Here is an 18,142-nt window from a genome sequence, read left to right on the forward strand (position 1 = left end):
CATTAATACGTCTTACAAATAAACCCGATGCAACAATCGAAGATATTGGGAGCCCAGAGAAGCTTATTGCTTCTCTTGGCCCCTTTGTTACCGGAAATACATTTGATTCAGATGAGCTCGTTGAGACTTCAATCAAAAAACAAGGAAATCAAACGGTAATCTTCTTTCGTCTTTTATGCCTGTGTATCTATATTCTTCTTGGCATCTTTCACTGTATACAGCGTACTATTTACAAACATTGATTTTAGTTTAGATTGGAATGCTACTGTGATGAATAAGCCTGAATTTAGTTGGTTTGGTGAGAATCTTGCAATAAATAACTGCATCCTCAACTGGTCATCATTAGAAAACAGGCCAACCCAACATTCTTAGATAACTTCCATTGCTTTGCGAGGATATAGTTTCTCTGTGATTATTAGGGTTTAGCCTACTTTCCTATTGTGAATCTGGATGCATAATTTACTTTTTTTTGAGATGAAGATGCATAATTTACTTGTAGGATACCATCTAACCTTTTTTTCTGGTTGAGAAAAAGGGCAATTAAAATTTCCCTGCATTTCATTAATCAACACGTTTCATTAAACAGCTGTTTAATGAAACAACTGTGACTACAAAAGAAAAATCCCAAAATCTAATGAAAGCTACATAAATGAAAACAATTGTACCTATAGGAGACATACTGAAGAATCCCAGTCTGAAAACAAAAGATCCGAAAGAGAGAGCCAAAATATCCTCCGCCTGAAAAACGAAACAAAGTCAAGGCGGAAGAAACTATAAGCAAGCATCACTCATCCCCCATATCAGTGTTTTAATGCATTTCACTAGTTTCTGCTACAGATTTAAAAGGTTGGTGTACACACTATGTTACATTTTTGGATTCAACGGCCTTTGGCAATAATATTAAGCAAAGTCTCCCGCTGATGAAATAAACACTATTTTAACTTTTTGCACATGCATCAGACAGGGTTATGTGCAGAAATATAAGAACTCCTCGGGTATGAACTCGTAAATCTCTTTCCAAGATGAGCATAAAATATCTTAGTGCGACCAAGTAAGATGTCTTAGTGAAGTTTGCATGCAAAGGCTCATGTCTTCGGATGCCTCATTCTGCTCATACTATGGTGCTACCTTTAGGTCTGTTAGAGAATCTTAGTGCACAATTTTTCTTTTGCTGCCATCAATTCTTAGCTTTTGTTTGTGATGCATCTTGGGACCTCTTAGCCCCTTGTACTTTGACTGCATTTATATGAGTCAGATAGGGAAGCGGTTAGCTTGATTAGCTCATTTAGTTATGTTGGCCATAATGAAGGGATTTTAGCACAATGCATGAATGTAATTAAAGAAGCGATTGTAGTTGCTTTGTTCTTGTAGGGAAAGTTATTGAATAATATGCTCCATCTATTTATTTTAGATCAACAAACTGATAATAAACCCAATTTAGATCAGATTCCACCAATCATGCATGTTCAATAAGAAATTCCTGAATTACAATTAGAAGACATGCCATCCATGAAAGTTATACCTCTCACTCATGAGATACATCCTTGCTGGTATTTTACAATACCACGTTTTTGTCTCCTCATTGTCCATCGTTACATATAATAAGATACTGTGCAAATTTGATAAGACTTACTGAGATGTAATTAAGTGCTCAAGAAAGGATGTATCATTTTGTGATAATTATACAAGGCGATGCAATTTGCATGTATGCTTACAGCAAATACCAGTACTTTTCTAGACACCACTGCATTAATTCCATGTGTTGTGTTTGAATTAGACATTTTGAAAATCAAAGTTCTATGTCAATTTAAACGGTGTAGTCCATATTTTCCTTAAATCGTCATAAGTTCATAACGTACTTTGTTTAAGACCTATTGTAGAGAAAGCTTTCAGGCATAAAGTGGAGGATACAAATATAGACACCAGTCTAAGAAATTTCATTTGATGCTTCAAATTGTAGAAATTTATTGTTGTAGATGCTGGAATAGTAATAATAATTTGCCCTTGAACATCCAATACAATATGTAATAATATTGTAATGTTAATAAATTTAATTGTTGCACATTATTTGGGTATTATTTATATAATTGTTATATATATCCTTAGAAGTTATTTTGTTAGATCATGCACTGTGATGGTCACTTGCTTGGAGATATGATCTAACTTAGAAATTTCTTAAATTTGTGCTTAACCTATAACTAGTAAAGGATAACTTTGTTATAACAGGTTATTATGCATGACACCGATATATGAGATATGGTGGTGGGTCTCAACCATCGAGAATGGAGATTCTCCGGGTGTATGTCATAAGCACGCATTATGATGTGTGTAGCACTAGACCGTATTTGAATTCTCTAGGATGAGTCACCTAAGAGATAGAGAGTTCAAATTGTTACATGGTCCCTTTGACTTGATGATATTATCATTTTCGATTTGATAATTTAGTATGCTTTGATGTGATGGTTAAGCTTGTTTAGCAAGCGCTACACAACCTGAAACATTGGGTTGCTAAATTTCATTTAGGAAAATGATGGATGTCTAGATAGGATCCAGTATGCTCATTATGATGAGTTAATTTATTATGCATTCCCATGAAGCTATTAAATTCCTGCCGGCAGGTAGCTTTGAAAATATTTTTACAAAATTTATTTTCTTATAAAAAATAAAATATTTTGATGTTTCAAAATAGTTTTTATTTATGTTCATGGGAATTGCAAATTTAGGCATGAGCAAATAGGTGAGTTGTCCTGCTTAAAAGAGTTGCCTAAAATAAATGATACTGGAAGGGATTGAATGTAAGATATTATTTATTAATAATTAATCCCATATTATGGAAGAGCTTTTATGAACAATTGGTCGGATAGGGATTTGATTGTTAAATTAAAATTATTAATTTGATTAATAATTGGTTCTCGATATGGGACCCAATTGGTCTCACTAATGTCATTAGAAGAGGTATACATGCAATGCAATTCTATTTCTATCCTTAATTGTTATGGATAAAGTTTTTGAATAAATCTATTTCTATCCTTAATTGTTATGGATAAAGTTTTTGAATAAATCTATTTCTATCCTTAATTGTTATGGATAAAGTTTTTGAACAAATCTATTTTATCCTTAATTGTTATGGATAGTTCTACATAATTATGAATTGTTTAAAGTTAAAATCTCTAAGACTAGTATAATCCTATAAATAGGGTTCATATGTAGCCTTATGAGAGAAATAGGAGAGATAGATGAGATTGAAAATCTTATGAAGATAACACTGTTCACATTCGCGGTTACTGTTCATCAGCTTACTATTCATCTCAGTTTAATTTGTTAAACTGAAATTAATTAGATTAAATTAAAAGTTTGATTAGATCAAACTATGGTGTTGTTGTTCAAGGGTTATGATTATTTGATTGGATTAAATTAAAATTTTGATTAAGATCAAGATTAGGGCTCGGGTTACTGTTCACATTCCCGGATTACTGTTCATCCGCAAAAAAAATTTGTTTTTGATAGAGATCAATTGAGGTTTTTGATATGATCATGGTTATGGTTCTTTGATTAGATCAAGTATTTTGGTTATTTAATTTGATTAGATGTGATCTAATTAGGTGCTTTAATAATAATAAACAAAAAAAGGAAAATTGGGATGATAGCCGGCGAGGGTGGGCTCGCCGCCGCCGCCGCCGCCGGACAAAGGGTGGCGGCGGGCCATCCACATCCTTAGCCTAAACCCTAGATCTTCTTTGAAGAAGATGATATCTTATTGGGTTTATTTTCATTAAGGGTTATGAACCCAAACCCATTAAAATTTAATTTTTTAGTTGAACGGGTCTGACCCGCAAACAGAACCAAACCCGAACCCTATTAGATTTGAATTTTATTGTAAAATTAATCTGAGACCCCTGATTGACCCAGAAATTATTCTGAAGTCCATCAGGTTCTCAAACACGCTAGAAAAATAGTTATAGCTCCCTGATATAACCAGAAACTGTTTTGAAGTCCACCAGTATTGATGAATAACTGTAAAATTAGTTACAGACCCCTGTTTGATACCAGTATTGATGAATAACTGTAAAATTAGTTACAGACCCCTGTTTGATCCAGAAATTGTTCTGAGTCTACTAGTATATTAATTTTGATGTGAAATTAGCTTCACCCTCCTGATAGATTTTGAAACTGTTTTAAGATCCATCTGAATATATAGACTAATTTTTGATTAGTCCCTAGCACTTACAGAATTTGTTCAAAAGTCCATATGCATGTATAGTTTAGTTTCTTTTATTGAAAAGATTATCTAACTCTTAGTGAATTGTTAGAAATGATATTGTATCATGTATATTTCTAAAATATTGTTTGTATTATACTTGTGATATGATCATGTTGATTTTAAATTGTTTAAATTCAATAATTCATGTGATTTCAGTAATACATGAAAAATTACTATAAGGTCCAGAATTGTTCTGAATTTCCTTTATTAAATAAAACAGTTGAGAATTTATTAGAAATTGACTGTTGTTATTTTCTCTCAGTTGTAATAAATAACAAAAGTTGTATAGAAGTGTAGATAGATTATTTTTTTAAGAAATATAAATCTAAAGGTCTTCCATCATAGAGATATAACTTGGATAATAACTTTTTAACTTATCTGATGCCACAAAGGATAGGGTTTGTTAAAAATTTATTATCTACTTATATCTCGCATAAGGATGCCAAATATTTTATGTATAATGGGACCACTAGACTAAAATAGATAGTGTCACCTGTTTTATATAAAATAGCTGGATTGATGGGTTAACACTTCATTGATGTCTTGGGGTGCTCACTAAAATAGTGGGGCACATCTTACATTAAAGACCAAAATTTAAAGGAAAATCGTTAATTGTTAACGATTGAATAGATGATTCTACCTTGTTTAATTATATTCGATCTTGAAAATCTAGAGGTTTATAATTAAACTTGGATTTCCTGTTCACATTTAAATAAATGAGAGAAATGTTAAATGTGAAATCATTACTTAAAATATCCCTGTAATGATTGTGCAATAATAAAATAATAACTTGCAATATTTGTGTTATTATATTCTGCTTGTACATGATGACTAAATTTTGTCATTTTGATATGTTATTGAATGATTATAAATTAGATAGCCCGAACTATTGGATTGGAAAAGAAATCTATTTAATTTTCAAATGCTGAATGTTTGGCCTATGATTGTTTAAGGTGACATACCCGCTTAACTAGATGTAACTGATGATAAAGATCATCAGTCATAATCCTGCTTAAAGATAATAATGATAAAAGTAATGTTCATAAGATGAACACAGATATATATTTTCATATGATGTTTTGATATATATTGACAAATTAGATTTGTTGGAAGTTAAGATTGAAATCAAACGTTGATGTGATATTTACTTTGTAATCGCACCCCTTGTTCAATTTAACTATCACTATATTAGAATTGAACAACTTGTTAAAGAAAAAGTGAAAAGAATATTAAAGCAGGTTAAATCCATAATGATGAATATCGAACTGGATTGTCTAGTATTATTAAAAGGGAAATCTAAAAAGTAAAATAGGTTTCTAAACATGAAGCGCAAATTTAAATAATGAAAATCATTAGAAAAGAAAATTGTAAAGGTTGCATTATGTCACTTAATAAAGAAATGTCTTTTGAAGACAGTTCACTCATTGATTAGTAGAGTCTACTAATGTGAATAATTTATATATATATGATGTATTCATTCCAGTTTATCTTTACATACTTACAAATTTGTTGTAAGAGTACATGAAAAGATTAACTTTGATAATGAAAATAAAAGCCCTAGTTTCAGCATTGTAAATAAAAAAAATAATAATAAGAAATTTGTTTCTGTTTTGAGTGAAGGGCATGAAATGAAACTTAAAGAATGTCTTAATGTTTCTTAAAGTTAGAAGAAATTTGATTTCTATTTTCTAAATTTTATAGTAGTGATTTTCTATTTTCTTGTAAAATAGAATTTCTATTAAAAGTTTAGAAATTGCTTTGTTGATAATTATGAAATTAAAACTGTTTATTTTTCATGATTGCCACCCTTAACTCTTATGTAATGTTATTGGAATTGATAAATCTCTTAAAATATAGATTGGATCAAGGTAAGCCAACTTATCTTTGGCACAAAAATACAAGGTTATGTTAATGTTGATAAGATCAATAAATTGATAAAGGATAGTCCTTTGAATTTTTTAAATTAGAATATTTCTCAACTTGTAAATATTGTCTAAGAGACATATGACCAAACTATTTTTCTAAAATAGTGCTAAAGCTCTTGCGTACTCTTGACTTCATACATTCAGATGTATATGATCCTTTAAATGTTAAAGCAATAGTTAAATATTCTTATTTTATAGCATTCATATATGATGCAATTATATATTGATGTATTTATGCGATTGCATCATAAATTAGAATGTTATTGAAGTTAAAGATGAGTTTGATAAAAGTATTAAAGTCATCTGATTTGATCCAGATGACAAGTTCCTATTCTTAGGAGTTTAAGAGATTTATGAACAAAATGGAATTGTTAGTACTTTGACATCTACTAATTTATCACTCCTAATTATTTGTCTGTAAGATGGAACTAAACCTTATTCGATATGGTTAGGTTTATGCTGGGCACTAACCTGTTCTTATTTTCTAATAGGTTATGCATTGGAGATTGCATATTATTTATTATGTAGAATTCCTGCCAAATCTTTTTCTTTCACTCCATAATAGACATGGATATGAAGAAAATTAAGTGTATGACGCTTAGAGATCTGGAGTTGTCATATTCTCATCAGAGAATAAAATATGGACAAAATGGGAGTCTAAGGTAAATAACATCCTACTAGTAGGTTATCCTAAAGAAAGTACTAGGTATTATATTGATAATCCTAGTGTAGTTTTCAGACAATAGTTATTACTAGAAATATGTTCTTTTATAAAGTCAAGCTTGATGATTAGGATTTATATAACTCAAGAAGAAAATATGTTTTCTTTAGTGGGAGAGTTATTTAATCCAGTGGGAGAAACTTCAAATGAGTTGAAGATTGTATAAATTTAGTGGGAGCTTTAAGTAATAAAGTAAATGGAGATTTACTTACTAAATTTTTTGTTGAATACACTGATTACAATTAGGAGATCAAATAGGATTTTCATCCACCTGTATAGTACAGTAGCCTTGTTAAAATATATTTGATGAAAAGTAACAAGGAAAATATAAATCCTAAAACTTACACTAAAGTCATGTTGGACATGATTTCATGTAAGAGACCTGATGTCATATTGATGACAAACGGGTATTAATTATTGAAGAATATTTTCCTCTAATTGTAATATTATAGTTCATAAGGATCCATTTAGTCATTTCAACGTGTTATGAATATAAGATATCAATAAATAGATTTTAAAATAACCTTCTTGAATGGATATCTTTAAGAAGATATTTACATATTATAGAACCAAGAATGTAAAATTCAAGAAGATAAAATTGATTAATTGAATCAATTAAAGTTATGAACTTAATCAATCAAACATTCATTTTGATGAATGATTGATCATATCCTTAAAAAAAATGTGTGTATAAGGAACAATAAAGTAAGTCCATTATATTCCTATCATTGCATGTTGATGACATATTGCTCATTAAGAATGATATTTTAATGTCATGATTAAAAGTATGATTTAGTTCTTTATGAAGGATTTTCTTTTGACATTCTATATCGTAGATCTTAAACTCTATATAGATAGAGAAATAGATATATAGAGTTGTCACAATCTACTTATATGGATAAGATCCATAGAAGATTCAACTTAACAAGATTCCAAGAAAAGAATGGTTCCTAAACAATCTCTCTTTAAGGAAATGTGTCCCAAAAAGGTTGCTATTGATCTTGTAGGTAGTTTTCAATCCAATCCTAATAATAGAAAGTCTGTTTCGTGTTATATTTATATCATTAATAATAATAGCAGAATATGTAGTGCCATATTAAATCATTAAAAGAAGGAATATGGATTAATGAGTTACTCCATAAGCTTAATATTATTTCTTGTAATAATTTCCTTTCTCATTATTATTTGATAGTAATGAAGATGTTGCAAGAAGCTTAGAAAGAAAAATTATCTTATTAAAGGTTAATAAGAAGAAACATGTTATGGTTTAATAGATGGCTGAGCAGATAACATTTAATATCCTTTTATAGACCATTGTCTTAAAATGTTTTTGACAGATGGGAGTAAGGATTACATCTGATTGGATGTTAGGGCAAATGGGAGATTGCTGGAATAGTAATAATAATTTGTCCTTGAACATCCAATACAAATTATGTAATAATATTGTAATGTTAATAAATTTAATTGTTGCACATTATTTGGGTATTATTTATATAATTGTTATATATATATCCTTAGAAGTTATTTTGTTAGATCATGCACTGTGATGGTCACTTGCTTGGAGATATGATCTAACTTAGAAATTTCTTAAATTTGTGCTTAACCTATAACTAGTAAATGATAACTTTGATCTAACTTAGAAATTTCTTAAATTTGTGCTTAACCTATAACTAGTAAATGATAACTTTGTTATAACAGATTATTATGCATGATACCGATATATGAGATATGGTGGTGGATCTCAACCATCGGGAATGGAGATTCTCCGGGTGTATGTCATAAGCACGTATTATGATATGTGTAGCACTAGACCGTATTTGAATTCTCTAGGATGAGTCACCTAAGAGATAGAGAATTTAAATTGTTACATGGTCCCTTTGACTTGATGATATTGTTATTTTCGATTTGATAATTTAGTATGCTTTGATGTGATGGTTAAGCTTGTTTAGCAAGCGCTACACAACCTGAAACATTGGGTTGCTAAATTTCATTTAGGAAAATGATGGATGTCTAGATAGGATCCAGTATGCTCATTATGATGAGTTAATTTATTATGCATTCTCATGAAGCTATTAAATTCCTGCCGGCAGGTGTTTTTGAAAATATTTTTAAAAATTTATTTTCTTATAAAAAATAAAATATTTTGATGTTTCAAAATAATTTTTATTTATGTTCATGGGAATTGCAAATTTAGACATGAGCAAATAGGTGAGTTGTCCTACTTAAAAGAGTTGCCTAGAATAAATGATACTGGAAGGGATTGAATGTAAGATATTATTTATTAATAATTAATCCCATATTATGGAAGAGCTTTTATGAACAATTGGTCGGATAGGGATTTGATTGTTAAATTAAAATTATTAATTTGATTAATAATTGGTTCTCGATATGGGACCCAATTGGTCTCACTAATGTCATTAGAAGAGGTATACATGCAATACAATTCTATTTCTATCCTTAATTGTTATGGATAAAGTTTTTGAACAAATCTATTCTATCCTTAATTGTTATGGATAGAGTTCTACATAATTATGAATTGTTTAAAGTTAAAATCTCTAAGACTAGTGTAATCCTATAAATAGGGTGCATATGTAGCCTTATGAGAGAAATAGGAGAGATAGATGAGATTGAAAATCTTATGAAGATAATATGAAGAAATAGATTTTTGAGAACCTATCTCTCAGTATTGCTCCTCTACGGTGACGGGTGGATTTCAATTGGAAGCTTTTTCTCTTGAGGAAGCTATTTTGAATTGATCTTGGGACAGATTATTGTAGAAATTCGGAAAGCGTTTCAGGTATTCTTCTAATATTCAATTAATTTTGATTAATAGTCATGATATGCTTTTTCCGCTGCGTTGTATGTCATGATTCCAACCGTAGATAAGGAACTTGCCATCTTTATTAAATGCTCTACAATATGAAACGTCAGTTAAAAGAGAGGAAATAAAAAAAAAGACAGCAGATAGATTATATGTGGTAGTTTGCAGCATTGCACGTCCATAGACTCTGGATTCATCTGTTTCGATAGCTAAGTATTTGATATAAATCTTTCTTTGACGAATTGCAGTACTACACCTATGTGCTCGAGACTCCGTTCGCATTGACAGGTTCGCACAATCTCGCAAAGGCAACTGCCAAAGGAAACACAGTCATTTTATTCGCGGCGAGTGCAAATGACAAGCAATGGTCATCTTCTCAAAAAACTCTGAAAGCCATGGTTGATTCTTTCCATATATAAACTTCACCATCTCGAAGTGAAAGAGAAGGGGAAAAGAAACTTGACAGGCTATGGTCTTAAAATTGGAGTATGTATTTTTGTATATTTGTTAACTTGGCAGCTTCGGATTAATTTATTTTTCTTATAAGTATCTGATAAGAGTGATTAGGCGACATGATAAAATCTACTCTTACGGTGCAATGAATAGTATTTCATATGTTCTGAGCAAATTTTAGTTGGCGGTTTATCTCGAAGAAATTAAGTTGTTGAAGTGAAATGTTTATTGCATAAGCCAGTGTGACACTGGGTGCTATATGTTATGGTAGCACCTAGAGTTTATTGTTGCCGTTATCTGCAATATTGTACATATGTACAGTATATAAACTGTAGCAACTATAAAAAAAAGTGACAGGAAACTTTTTGGGTTATTTTTTTGTTTACAGCCTTATAGGTTCCCAGTTGTTCTTTATAAATTTCAAGTTAAGTCTCTCAAAAGATGGATATGGATTTTTGGTAGAACTTTTTTTTGGTGACGAGGGAACCCCGGTCAGCACCTCTACTTAAACTCCCTTTTGGAGTCCGCTGCACCCCGGTTCGAATCCCCCCAGTCCCCAACAATACAGCGGGTCGAGCCGCTACTGACCAGAGGCAACGGGTCTCCCCAACCCCCTAAATATCTGAGGAAACCAGGTGAAACGATAACAAGGATTCGAACTCCTGACCAACGGGCACGAAGCCTGGGAGAATCTCTCTCCCCATGGGGAGCTGACCAGGAGACCCACCTTGCGGGGGTGATTTTTGGTAGAACTTAATAAGGGGTTTGGCAACGTTTTTAAAATATGTCTGGGGACTTATTTAAAATTAAAGAAGAATTGGGGGATGTATAAAAAAAACCTATTTTTTCCCCCTTTGTGAGCATGAATATTTGCCTTGAACGTTGGAAATATTGCGTTGTTGTGTCAATAGTTGCATTTTTATGTTACAAAAGGGTAGAAAACTGAAACCAAAAACAAAAGCAGTGGGTAAGGCCGAGCTGCTCATAAAAACAAAGAGAAAGCTCAAATTTACATTTTTCACAGAAAAACAAACATTTTTGCGGACGTTTAGCACCAAAGTGAATTGAGTTCTAAACTTTAGGGGTATCAAAGTGACAGGAAAAAAAAAAAAACTTTTGCGTATCATAGTGATAAAATGGGTGAGCTTTAGGGGTATCAAAGTGATCATAAGCTAATTAGCGGGTTATTTTAATGTGTGAGCAGCACTAGACATAAATTAACAAATTGTCAGATTTGACTAAAGTAGTCTACCAATAGCACATACTTCGGAGTATATATAATACAACAAAAAATCTTTTGAAAAATTTGATAAATGTAAAATAATTTTAGAAACAACGAAGTCTAATTAAAATAATATAAGTAAGTAAAATCCTAAAACAAAATGCATTTTTTTCAGACGTTTGACACCAAAGCGAATTCAGTCCTAAACTTTAGGGTATGAGCAGTACTAGGGGTGAATTAACAAATGACCAGATCTGATTAAAAAAATACTATCAATAGCACATACTTTGGGGTATATATACAAAAAAGAAAAGTCCTTTTGAAAAATTTGATAAATGTAAAATAATTTTGGAAACAACAAAATATAATATAAGTAAAGTCCTAAAACAAAATAATCCGCCGAAATCATGGGTCCAAGTGCAAACTAGAAAAAGGATAAAATCTTGTAAAAAATTTCAACGGTCGAGATCTCTCCAGTTGCCATCAAATCGCCTTTTCGTCTTGTAGCAGCCACCCAATTATTACTCAGATAAAAAAGCAATGAAAACTACAGGGAGTGGGAAAAAAAGAGATAAGGTTCGAGAGGGGAGAACCAGAGTTTGCTCTCTCTCTCTCTCTCTCTCTCGATTCTTCGAGCGATGGAATCCCACGTAGATCCCTTCCTCGTCGAGGCCCTCGAGAACCCTCGACATCGGTTGACTGGTTCGAATTTTCGTCGATTTTTTCTTGGATTTTTTTATACATCTAATTGCGTCTCTAGTTCAGTTTAGTGTAGTTTTACTTCCTAATTGATTAGTAGTTTCCTGGGTTTTTAGTTATTAACTTGGGTTGAGTGTCCTGAATATTTTTATTGTTAAATTTTATATTTGTAAAGCAAACAGATACGGAACACGTACGAAGATTGAAGTTCAAGTATCCAAGGATTCAAGCTTCGGTTATTCTGTCCCTTTGCTGATTTAGTATAGATTTTTTTTGTGTATTTGATAATTTACCCCAAATTCTATTGAATCGAGTTAAAAATACCCCAAACTTCACATTGTTGGTTTTTGAGGGGCGGGAGAAAGGAATTTCTGCTGAACTATCACAATGGAACATAGGAATACCATGTAACATGAAACTTTTACAGGGTATTTTAACTCAAGTTGGTAGAGGGTAAATTAGCGAATATCATTTCGGGGGTAATTTTGGGAAAATGTGGTTCATATGGCGGGCAGGGTATGTAGGAAAACACAGTTGTAGCATAATTTGTCTAACATCGGATTATAAGGCGGAAATTATGTATTCTGGTCAAGCAATTGTTACAGCCAAAAGGGAAAGGATTCATTGAGCAATGAACATTGTTGGCTATAATAACTCTTCTTCCTTTGCTACTTATCAAATCAAATCTTTGTATGCTGGGAACTGTTTATTTTTTTGAGGGTTTAAGTTTAGACTCCATCCTGAGCTTGAGGTTGTGGGTGACCATGTCAATAAGATTAGGTGATGAAAAGGGGGAGCTAAAAGTAGTGCAGAATAGTATGTCTCTCTGTATTGAGTGGTTTTAATGTGTTAAATTACTTGCCTAAGAGATTGTGATTGGATTGGTTTGCAACTATCTTTAAAAAGGTGGAAGTGCAAGGAGAAGCATTGGACCCTAATGTGAAGTGAGGCATAAGACTCATAAATTAATTATATCTTAATTTTCAAATTTGTAAAATGATAAATGTGTATCTGTACATACACTGATATAATGATTTACGGATAGATATATTCAATCTTGGACAATAATTAAGTATGACATATGCTAAGTATAGACACAAGTCATAACAAATTAACTTCACATGTATAACATTCGGAAGTTTTTTTTTGGGCATGTGTGCATTGCATGTGCAGAAAACCGCATTGAGTATTAAATTTGTTTGAAAAGAAAACCTCAAAAAACTCTTGGCGAGGAAGGACTGTACCTTTCAGTTATTTTTTTCTTGAATAACATACGAGGGTCGTAAGAGTTGCACTGGCTTGGGACCTTCTATTGAATGACTCATTTCTTGAGAATGACTGAGCATTAATCACTTCTATACATATGTAAGTATTCAGTTCGACCATAAGTATGTTTGCTTTCCTAAAGAATAGGGGCAGATTTTTTTTTCCTTTCGTTTTACTACGGTGTTAAACTTGCTTGTATCTCTTCCAAAGGTTTAGGGATGCACAGTTTTCGGCTGTATTTAACTATTTGTGCAGATAAAACTGTATAAAATTTGTTTTCTTTTTCCGGGTGCATATAACTTTTAGGTCAGGATTTGAAATTAACATATACTTTCTTTGTGCTTGCTAATTTTTTTAATCAAAATTGATTTATGTATGGGCTTGGACGTGTAGAAGTTCATGCAATACCCTATAGTTTCTGGGTTTTAACTGATTTAGTCTCCTTCTGAATTGTAGTTTTACGGATGGAGTTAGACATCCAGAAGTTCGTGCGGAATCCTAATCAACACCAATTTGAATTCCATCATCTACCAACCTCATATCTGAGATGTGCGGCTCACCGCGTTGCTCAACATTATGGTCTCCAAACATTTTCTCTTGACAACACTATAGATTCTTTGGGTACACTAGGAAGCAAAATCTTAGCCATAAAAACACCGGGAAGTAAATTCCCAACTGTATGTTTATCAGAAATTCCTGCCAAGCAAACAGAAAATAAAGTCACAGAACAATTGAAGATTGCCATTCGTCAGAGACCTAGTAAAACTTCTTTAAGCGATAGAACAGAGCTTGAAAATAGGAAGAATTCTATGAGAACGGTTGAGGAGAGGAAGGAAGAGTATGAAAAGGCACGGGCCCGTATCTTCAACAGTCCTATCTCCAGAGAAGAAGGCTGTTCTATGACTTCATCTGATGAATTAGAATGCTCTGTTAGGACATTTGGTGAGAGTGAAAAGGCGCATGATGCTGCTTCCAAAGTTGCTATTCTCAGGGACCAAGAAAAGGATCGTTTTGATCCAGATTATGACCGTAGTTACAACAGGTAAGCCGTAAGTGTCAGAGTTGCTGCTAATATAATTGTCATTAAGGTTAATTGCAGATACCTCCCTGTACTATGGTGGTATAGGCACTTGTACCCTCTGAAGTATTCTATTACCCCATGAATCAAAGATGGCATTTACTGTTTTCTCCTCTGTTTTGAGGGTAATTTAGTCCTTTTTCAATTTAAACTGAAGGGAAAGGGTAAGTTATTGCCACACGATTTCTATCTGACATCTCAATTAAACAGGGAATATAATACCGTCTGCAGTTCAGGGGGGTGCATTTTTTTGCTAATAAAATAATGGGTTAATTGCGGATAGACAACCTGTACCATCACGAAATTGAACTTACTACCCCCAGTGTTATCAATGCGCAAGGCGCAATGTGGGACGCACAACATCTTTATGCGCACATACGCAAGGCGCAATGCGATCCGCGTGCCAGAGTGATGTGAGGCGCACATCGCCCACATAATTTTTTAAAATATATAATCATGTGCGAAAGAACATGTTTTTAGAATTCACATGAAAAATGTCATGATAAATAATATCTTACTACAAAATCACAATATAATGCCTTAATTTCTAATGCTAACACCCAACATAGTAGCAAAATTCATAATTTTTTAAATCAAATGTTAAATCAAGACTAATATCCGAGCAAAGGATTAGTAATGACCCTCAATTGAAGGCTACTAAAAAGGCCTAATGGATTTATTTTGTTTTTTGGATATGGAATATCAAGTATAAAGACACGATTGAAATGTTAACAAACAAAACTATATGAGGATATGCACTACATGCACCCTGCACAAAGGATGTGAGGCGCAAAAGGCGCTGCTGCATCAGAAGTGGGGCGTTACGCCACCGCCCCGTATTGTAAGGCGCATGAGGGGCAGTGAGGCGCCCGCCTTTGAAAAAACTACTACCCCTGTAGTTCTATTGTTGAAGTTAGATCCTGGTTAAATTTTTAGACCATTTTCAGGGGGTCTATCTTCAAGATAGAACTCTTCAGGGGCTCTATCTGCAATAAATATAGAGCTATTAGAATGCTCTGTTAGGACATTTGGTGAGAGTGAAAAGGCGCATGATGCTGCTTCCAAAGTTGCTATTCTCAGGGACCAAGAAAAGGATCGTTTTGATCCAGATTATGACCGTAGTTACAACAGGTAAGCCGTAAGTGTCAGAGTTGCTGCTAATATAATTGTCATTAAGGTTAATTGCAGATACCTCCCTGTACTATGGTGGTATAGGCACTTGTACCCTCTGAAGTATTCTATTACCCCATGAATCAAAGATGGCATTTACTGTTTTCTCCTCTGTTTTGAGGGTAATTTAGTCCTTTTTCAATTTAAACTGAAGGGAAAGGGTAAGTTATTGCCACACGATTTCTATCTGACATCTCAATTAAACAGGGAATATAATACCGTCTGCAGTTCAGGGGGGTGCATTTTTTTGCTAATAAAATAATGGGTTAATTGCGGATAGACAACCTGTACCATCACGAAATTGAACTTACTACCCCCAGTGTTATCAATGCGCAAGGCGCAATGTGGGACGCACAACATCTTTATGCGCACATACGCAAGGCGCAATGCGATCCGCGTGCCAGAGTGATGTGAGGCGCACATCGCCCACATAATTTTTTAAAATATATAATCATGTGCGAAAGAACATGTTTTTAGAATTCACATGAAAAATGTCATGATAAATAATATCTTACTACAAAATCACAATATAATGCCTTAATTTCTAATGCTAACACCCAACATAGTAGCAAAATTCATAATTTTTTAAATCAAATGTTAAATCAAGACTAATATCCGAGCAAAGGATTAGTAATGACCCTCAATTGAAGGCTACTAAAAAGGCCTAATGGATTTATTTTGTTTTTTGGATATGGAATATCAAGTATAAAGACACGATTGAAATGTTAACAAACAAAACTATATGAGGATATGCACTACATGCACCCTGCACAAAGGATGTGAGGCGCAAAAGGCGCTGCTGCATCAGAAGTGGGGCGTTACGCCACCGCCCCGTATTGTAAGGCGCATGAGGGGCAGTGAGGCGCCCGCCTTTGAAAAAACTACTACCCCTGTAGTTCTATTGTTGAAGTTAGATCCTGGTTAAATTTTTAGACCATTTTCAGGGGGTCTATCTTCAAGATAGAACTCTTCAGGGGCTCTATCTGCAATAAATATAGAGCTACAGGGTTAGTAACTGATAAGTTCAATTTGGGGGTCTGTCCGCGATTAAACCGAATATAATTCAGGAGGGTATAAGTGGCTACACCCTCATAATACAGGGGTATATGTGCAATTAACTCTTGTTATATTTGTACCTGTTGCCATTTGTATGAAATTAAATTGATGCATACATTAAATCTTTCTAGGTATGTGAGAGGTCTTACAACGACCCAGAATTCGGCATTATGTCTATGCAATGTCACTCAGCCTCCCCTCGTTCAGTATGAAGCATGCCCTCAAATTGGTCATTTGTTGAGGAATCACAATCCTATCAGCTACGCGCCATCAAACACAGCTGTTACTGCACCATGTGCTTTTGGATGCAACTATATGCAATGGCCTTGCCCTACTATGATGTATGCACAATCTTATGGGCATTTCAGACATGCAATGCCTCAGGTATATATTACCAACCCGTGTGAAATATAGTATTTTGGGTTATTTGCAGTTAAGTACCCAATGTTTACCCCAGTATTAACTTTGATACCTTAAAGTTTCTTTTTCCCCATATAATACCCTTAAATTTGGGCAAATTTAACTTGTAATTAAATTTTTTGTTAAATTTTTGGGGTATCAAAGTTAGATTTTTCATTAAAGCTTGGAATATCAACGTTCAATTTTGTTGAACTTTGTGGTACTTTTTGGGTAAAAGAAAGCTACGAGGTATCAAAGTTAAAGTGATGCAAACTTTGGGCAATATTTTGGGTAAATTAGAACTTTGGGTAAAAGAAAGCTATGAGGTGTCAAAGTTAAAATGATGCAAACTTTGGGTATATTTTGGGTATATTTTGTTAAATTAAAAATGGAGTAAACTTTGGGGTATTTAAGTGAAATAACCCTTGTAGTTTTACTGATAATTTCATGTCTTTAAGTAGTCCTCATGTTCAACTTATGCAGGCTCCAGCCTATCAGCAGTCTCTGAGCTTTGAGCACACACCACACTGCTATAGATGACCCGTAAAGGTGTGCATTGGCTTTTATGTTACATTAGGTCCTCTAAAGTTTTACGAAGTACTTCAAATTGTCGATCAGTATATTTTTCTTTTTAGTCTATGAATCCTGTTAGCAAGGAATTATGTAGTAACCTAGTAGTACAATTATTAGTGATTTTCATGGTTAGCTTTTGTATTTTCTTTTTGATAACCTTTATTCTATTGACCTACATGGCTACATGTGTTGCTCAATATTATGTTTTACATCCTATTTTTTAAGTATTCCCCTGCTTTATTAGAAATAAGTAGCATGTAGACATATAGAATGTGATTCTGATTTGAGTTTTAAGGATGTAGAGTGGGTAAACCTAATCCTCCAAATTCCGTCAGTATTTCTACCTTGGTGTTAGTTTTTGGCTTATTCAAGTTATGAATTATCTATGAGAGTGTTTGACAAGTGGTCAAGGTGGCTTATAAGCCATTTTTGAGGCTCGTAACCCACAAAATGAGCTTCTTTCACATGTTTGGCAAATGATTTATTTTGGTTTATTAG

At 33.1% G+C, this 18,142-nt stretch overlaps 2 protein-coding genes across 3 annotated transcripts in view; both read left to right on the forward strand.

The window, feature by feature from the left end:
* The window catches only part of LOC109831675 (psbP domain-containing protein 6, chloroplastic), an 11,719-nt gene extending 1,335 nt beyond the window's left edge, over positions 1-10,384 (forward strand). The window contains 2 exon segments of the mRNA XM_020399053.1: positions 1-155; positions 9,977-10,384. The exon segment at positions 1-155 is cut by the window's left edge and continues 11 nt beyond it. Of these exon segments, the coding sequence (XP_020254642.1) occupies positions 1-155; positions 9,977-10,147 (326 nt within the window). The 3' untranslated portion in view covers positions 10,148-10,384.
* Positions 11,767-17,868, forward strand: LOC109831676. 2 transcript variants are annotated; one of them, XM_020399054.1, is made up of 5 exons: positions 11,771-12,105; positions 13,825-14,310; positions 15,478-15,577; positions 16,804-17,056; positions 17,555-17,868. In XM_020399054.1, the coding sequence occupies exons 1-5, from the start codon at positions 12,042-12,044 to the stop codon at positions 17,609-17,611; spliced, it is 960 nt and encodes a 319-aa protein (XP_020254643.1). In that variant the 5' UTR covers positions 11,771-12,041; the 3' UTR covers positions 17,612-17,868. The 2 variants fall into 2 exon arrangements, with proteins under 2 accessions (XP_020254644.1, XP_020254643.1); XM_020399055.1 differs by lacking the exon at positions 15,478-15,577 and having other exon boundaries at positions 11,767-12,105; positions 13,825-14,410.

This window comes from Asparagus officinalis, chromosome 2 (genome assembly GCF_001876935.1).
Source record: "Asparagus officinalis chromosome 2, Aspof.V1, whole genome shotgun sequence".
In the NCBI taxonomy this organism is placed as follows: domain Eukaryota; kingdom Viridiplantae; phylum Streptophyta; class Magnoliopsida; order Asparagales; family Asparagaceae; genus Asparagus; species Asparagus officinalis.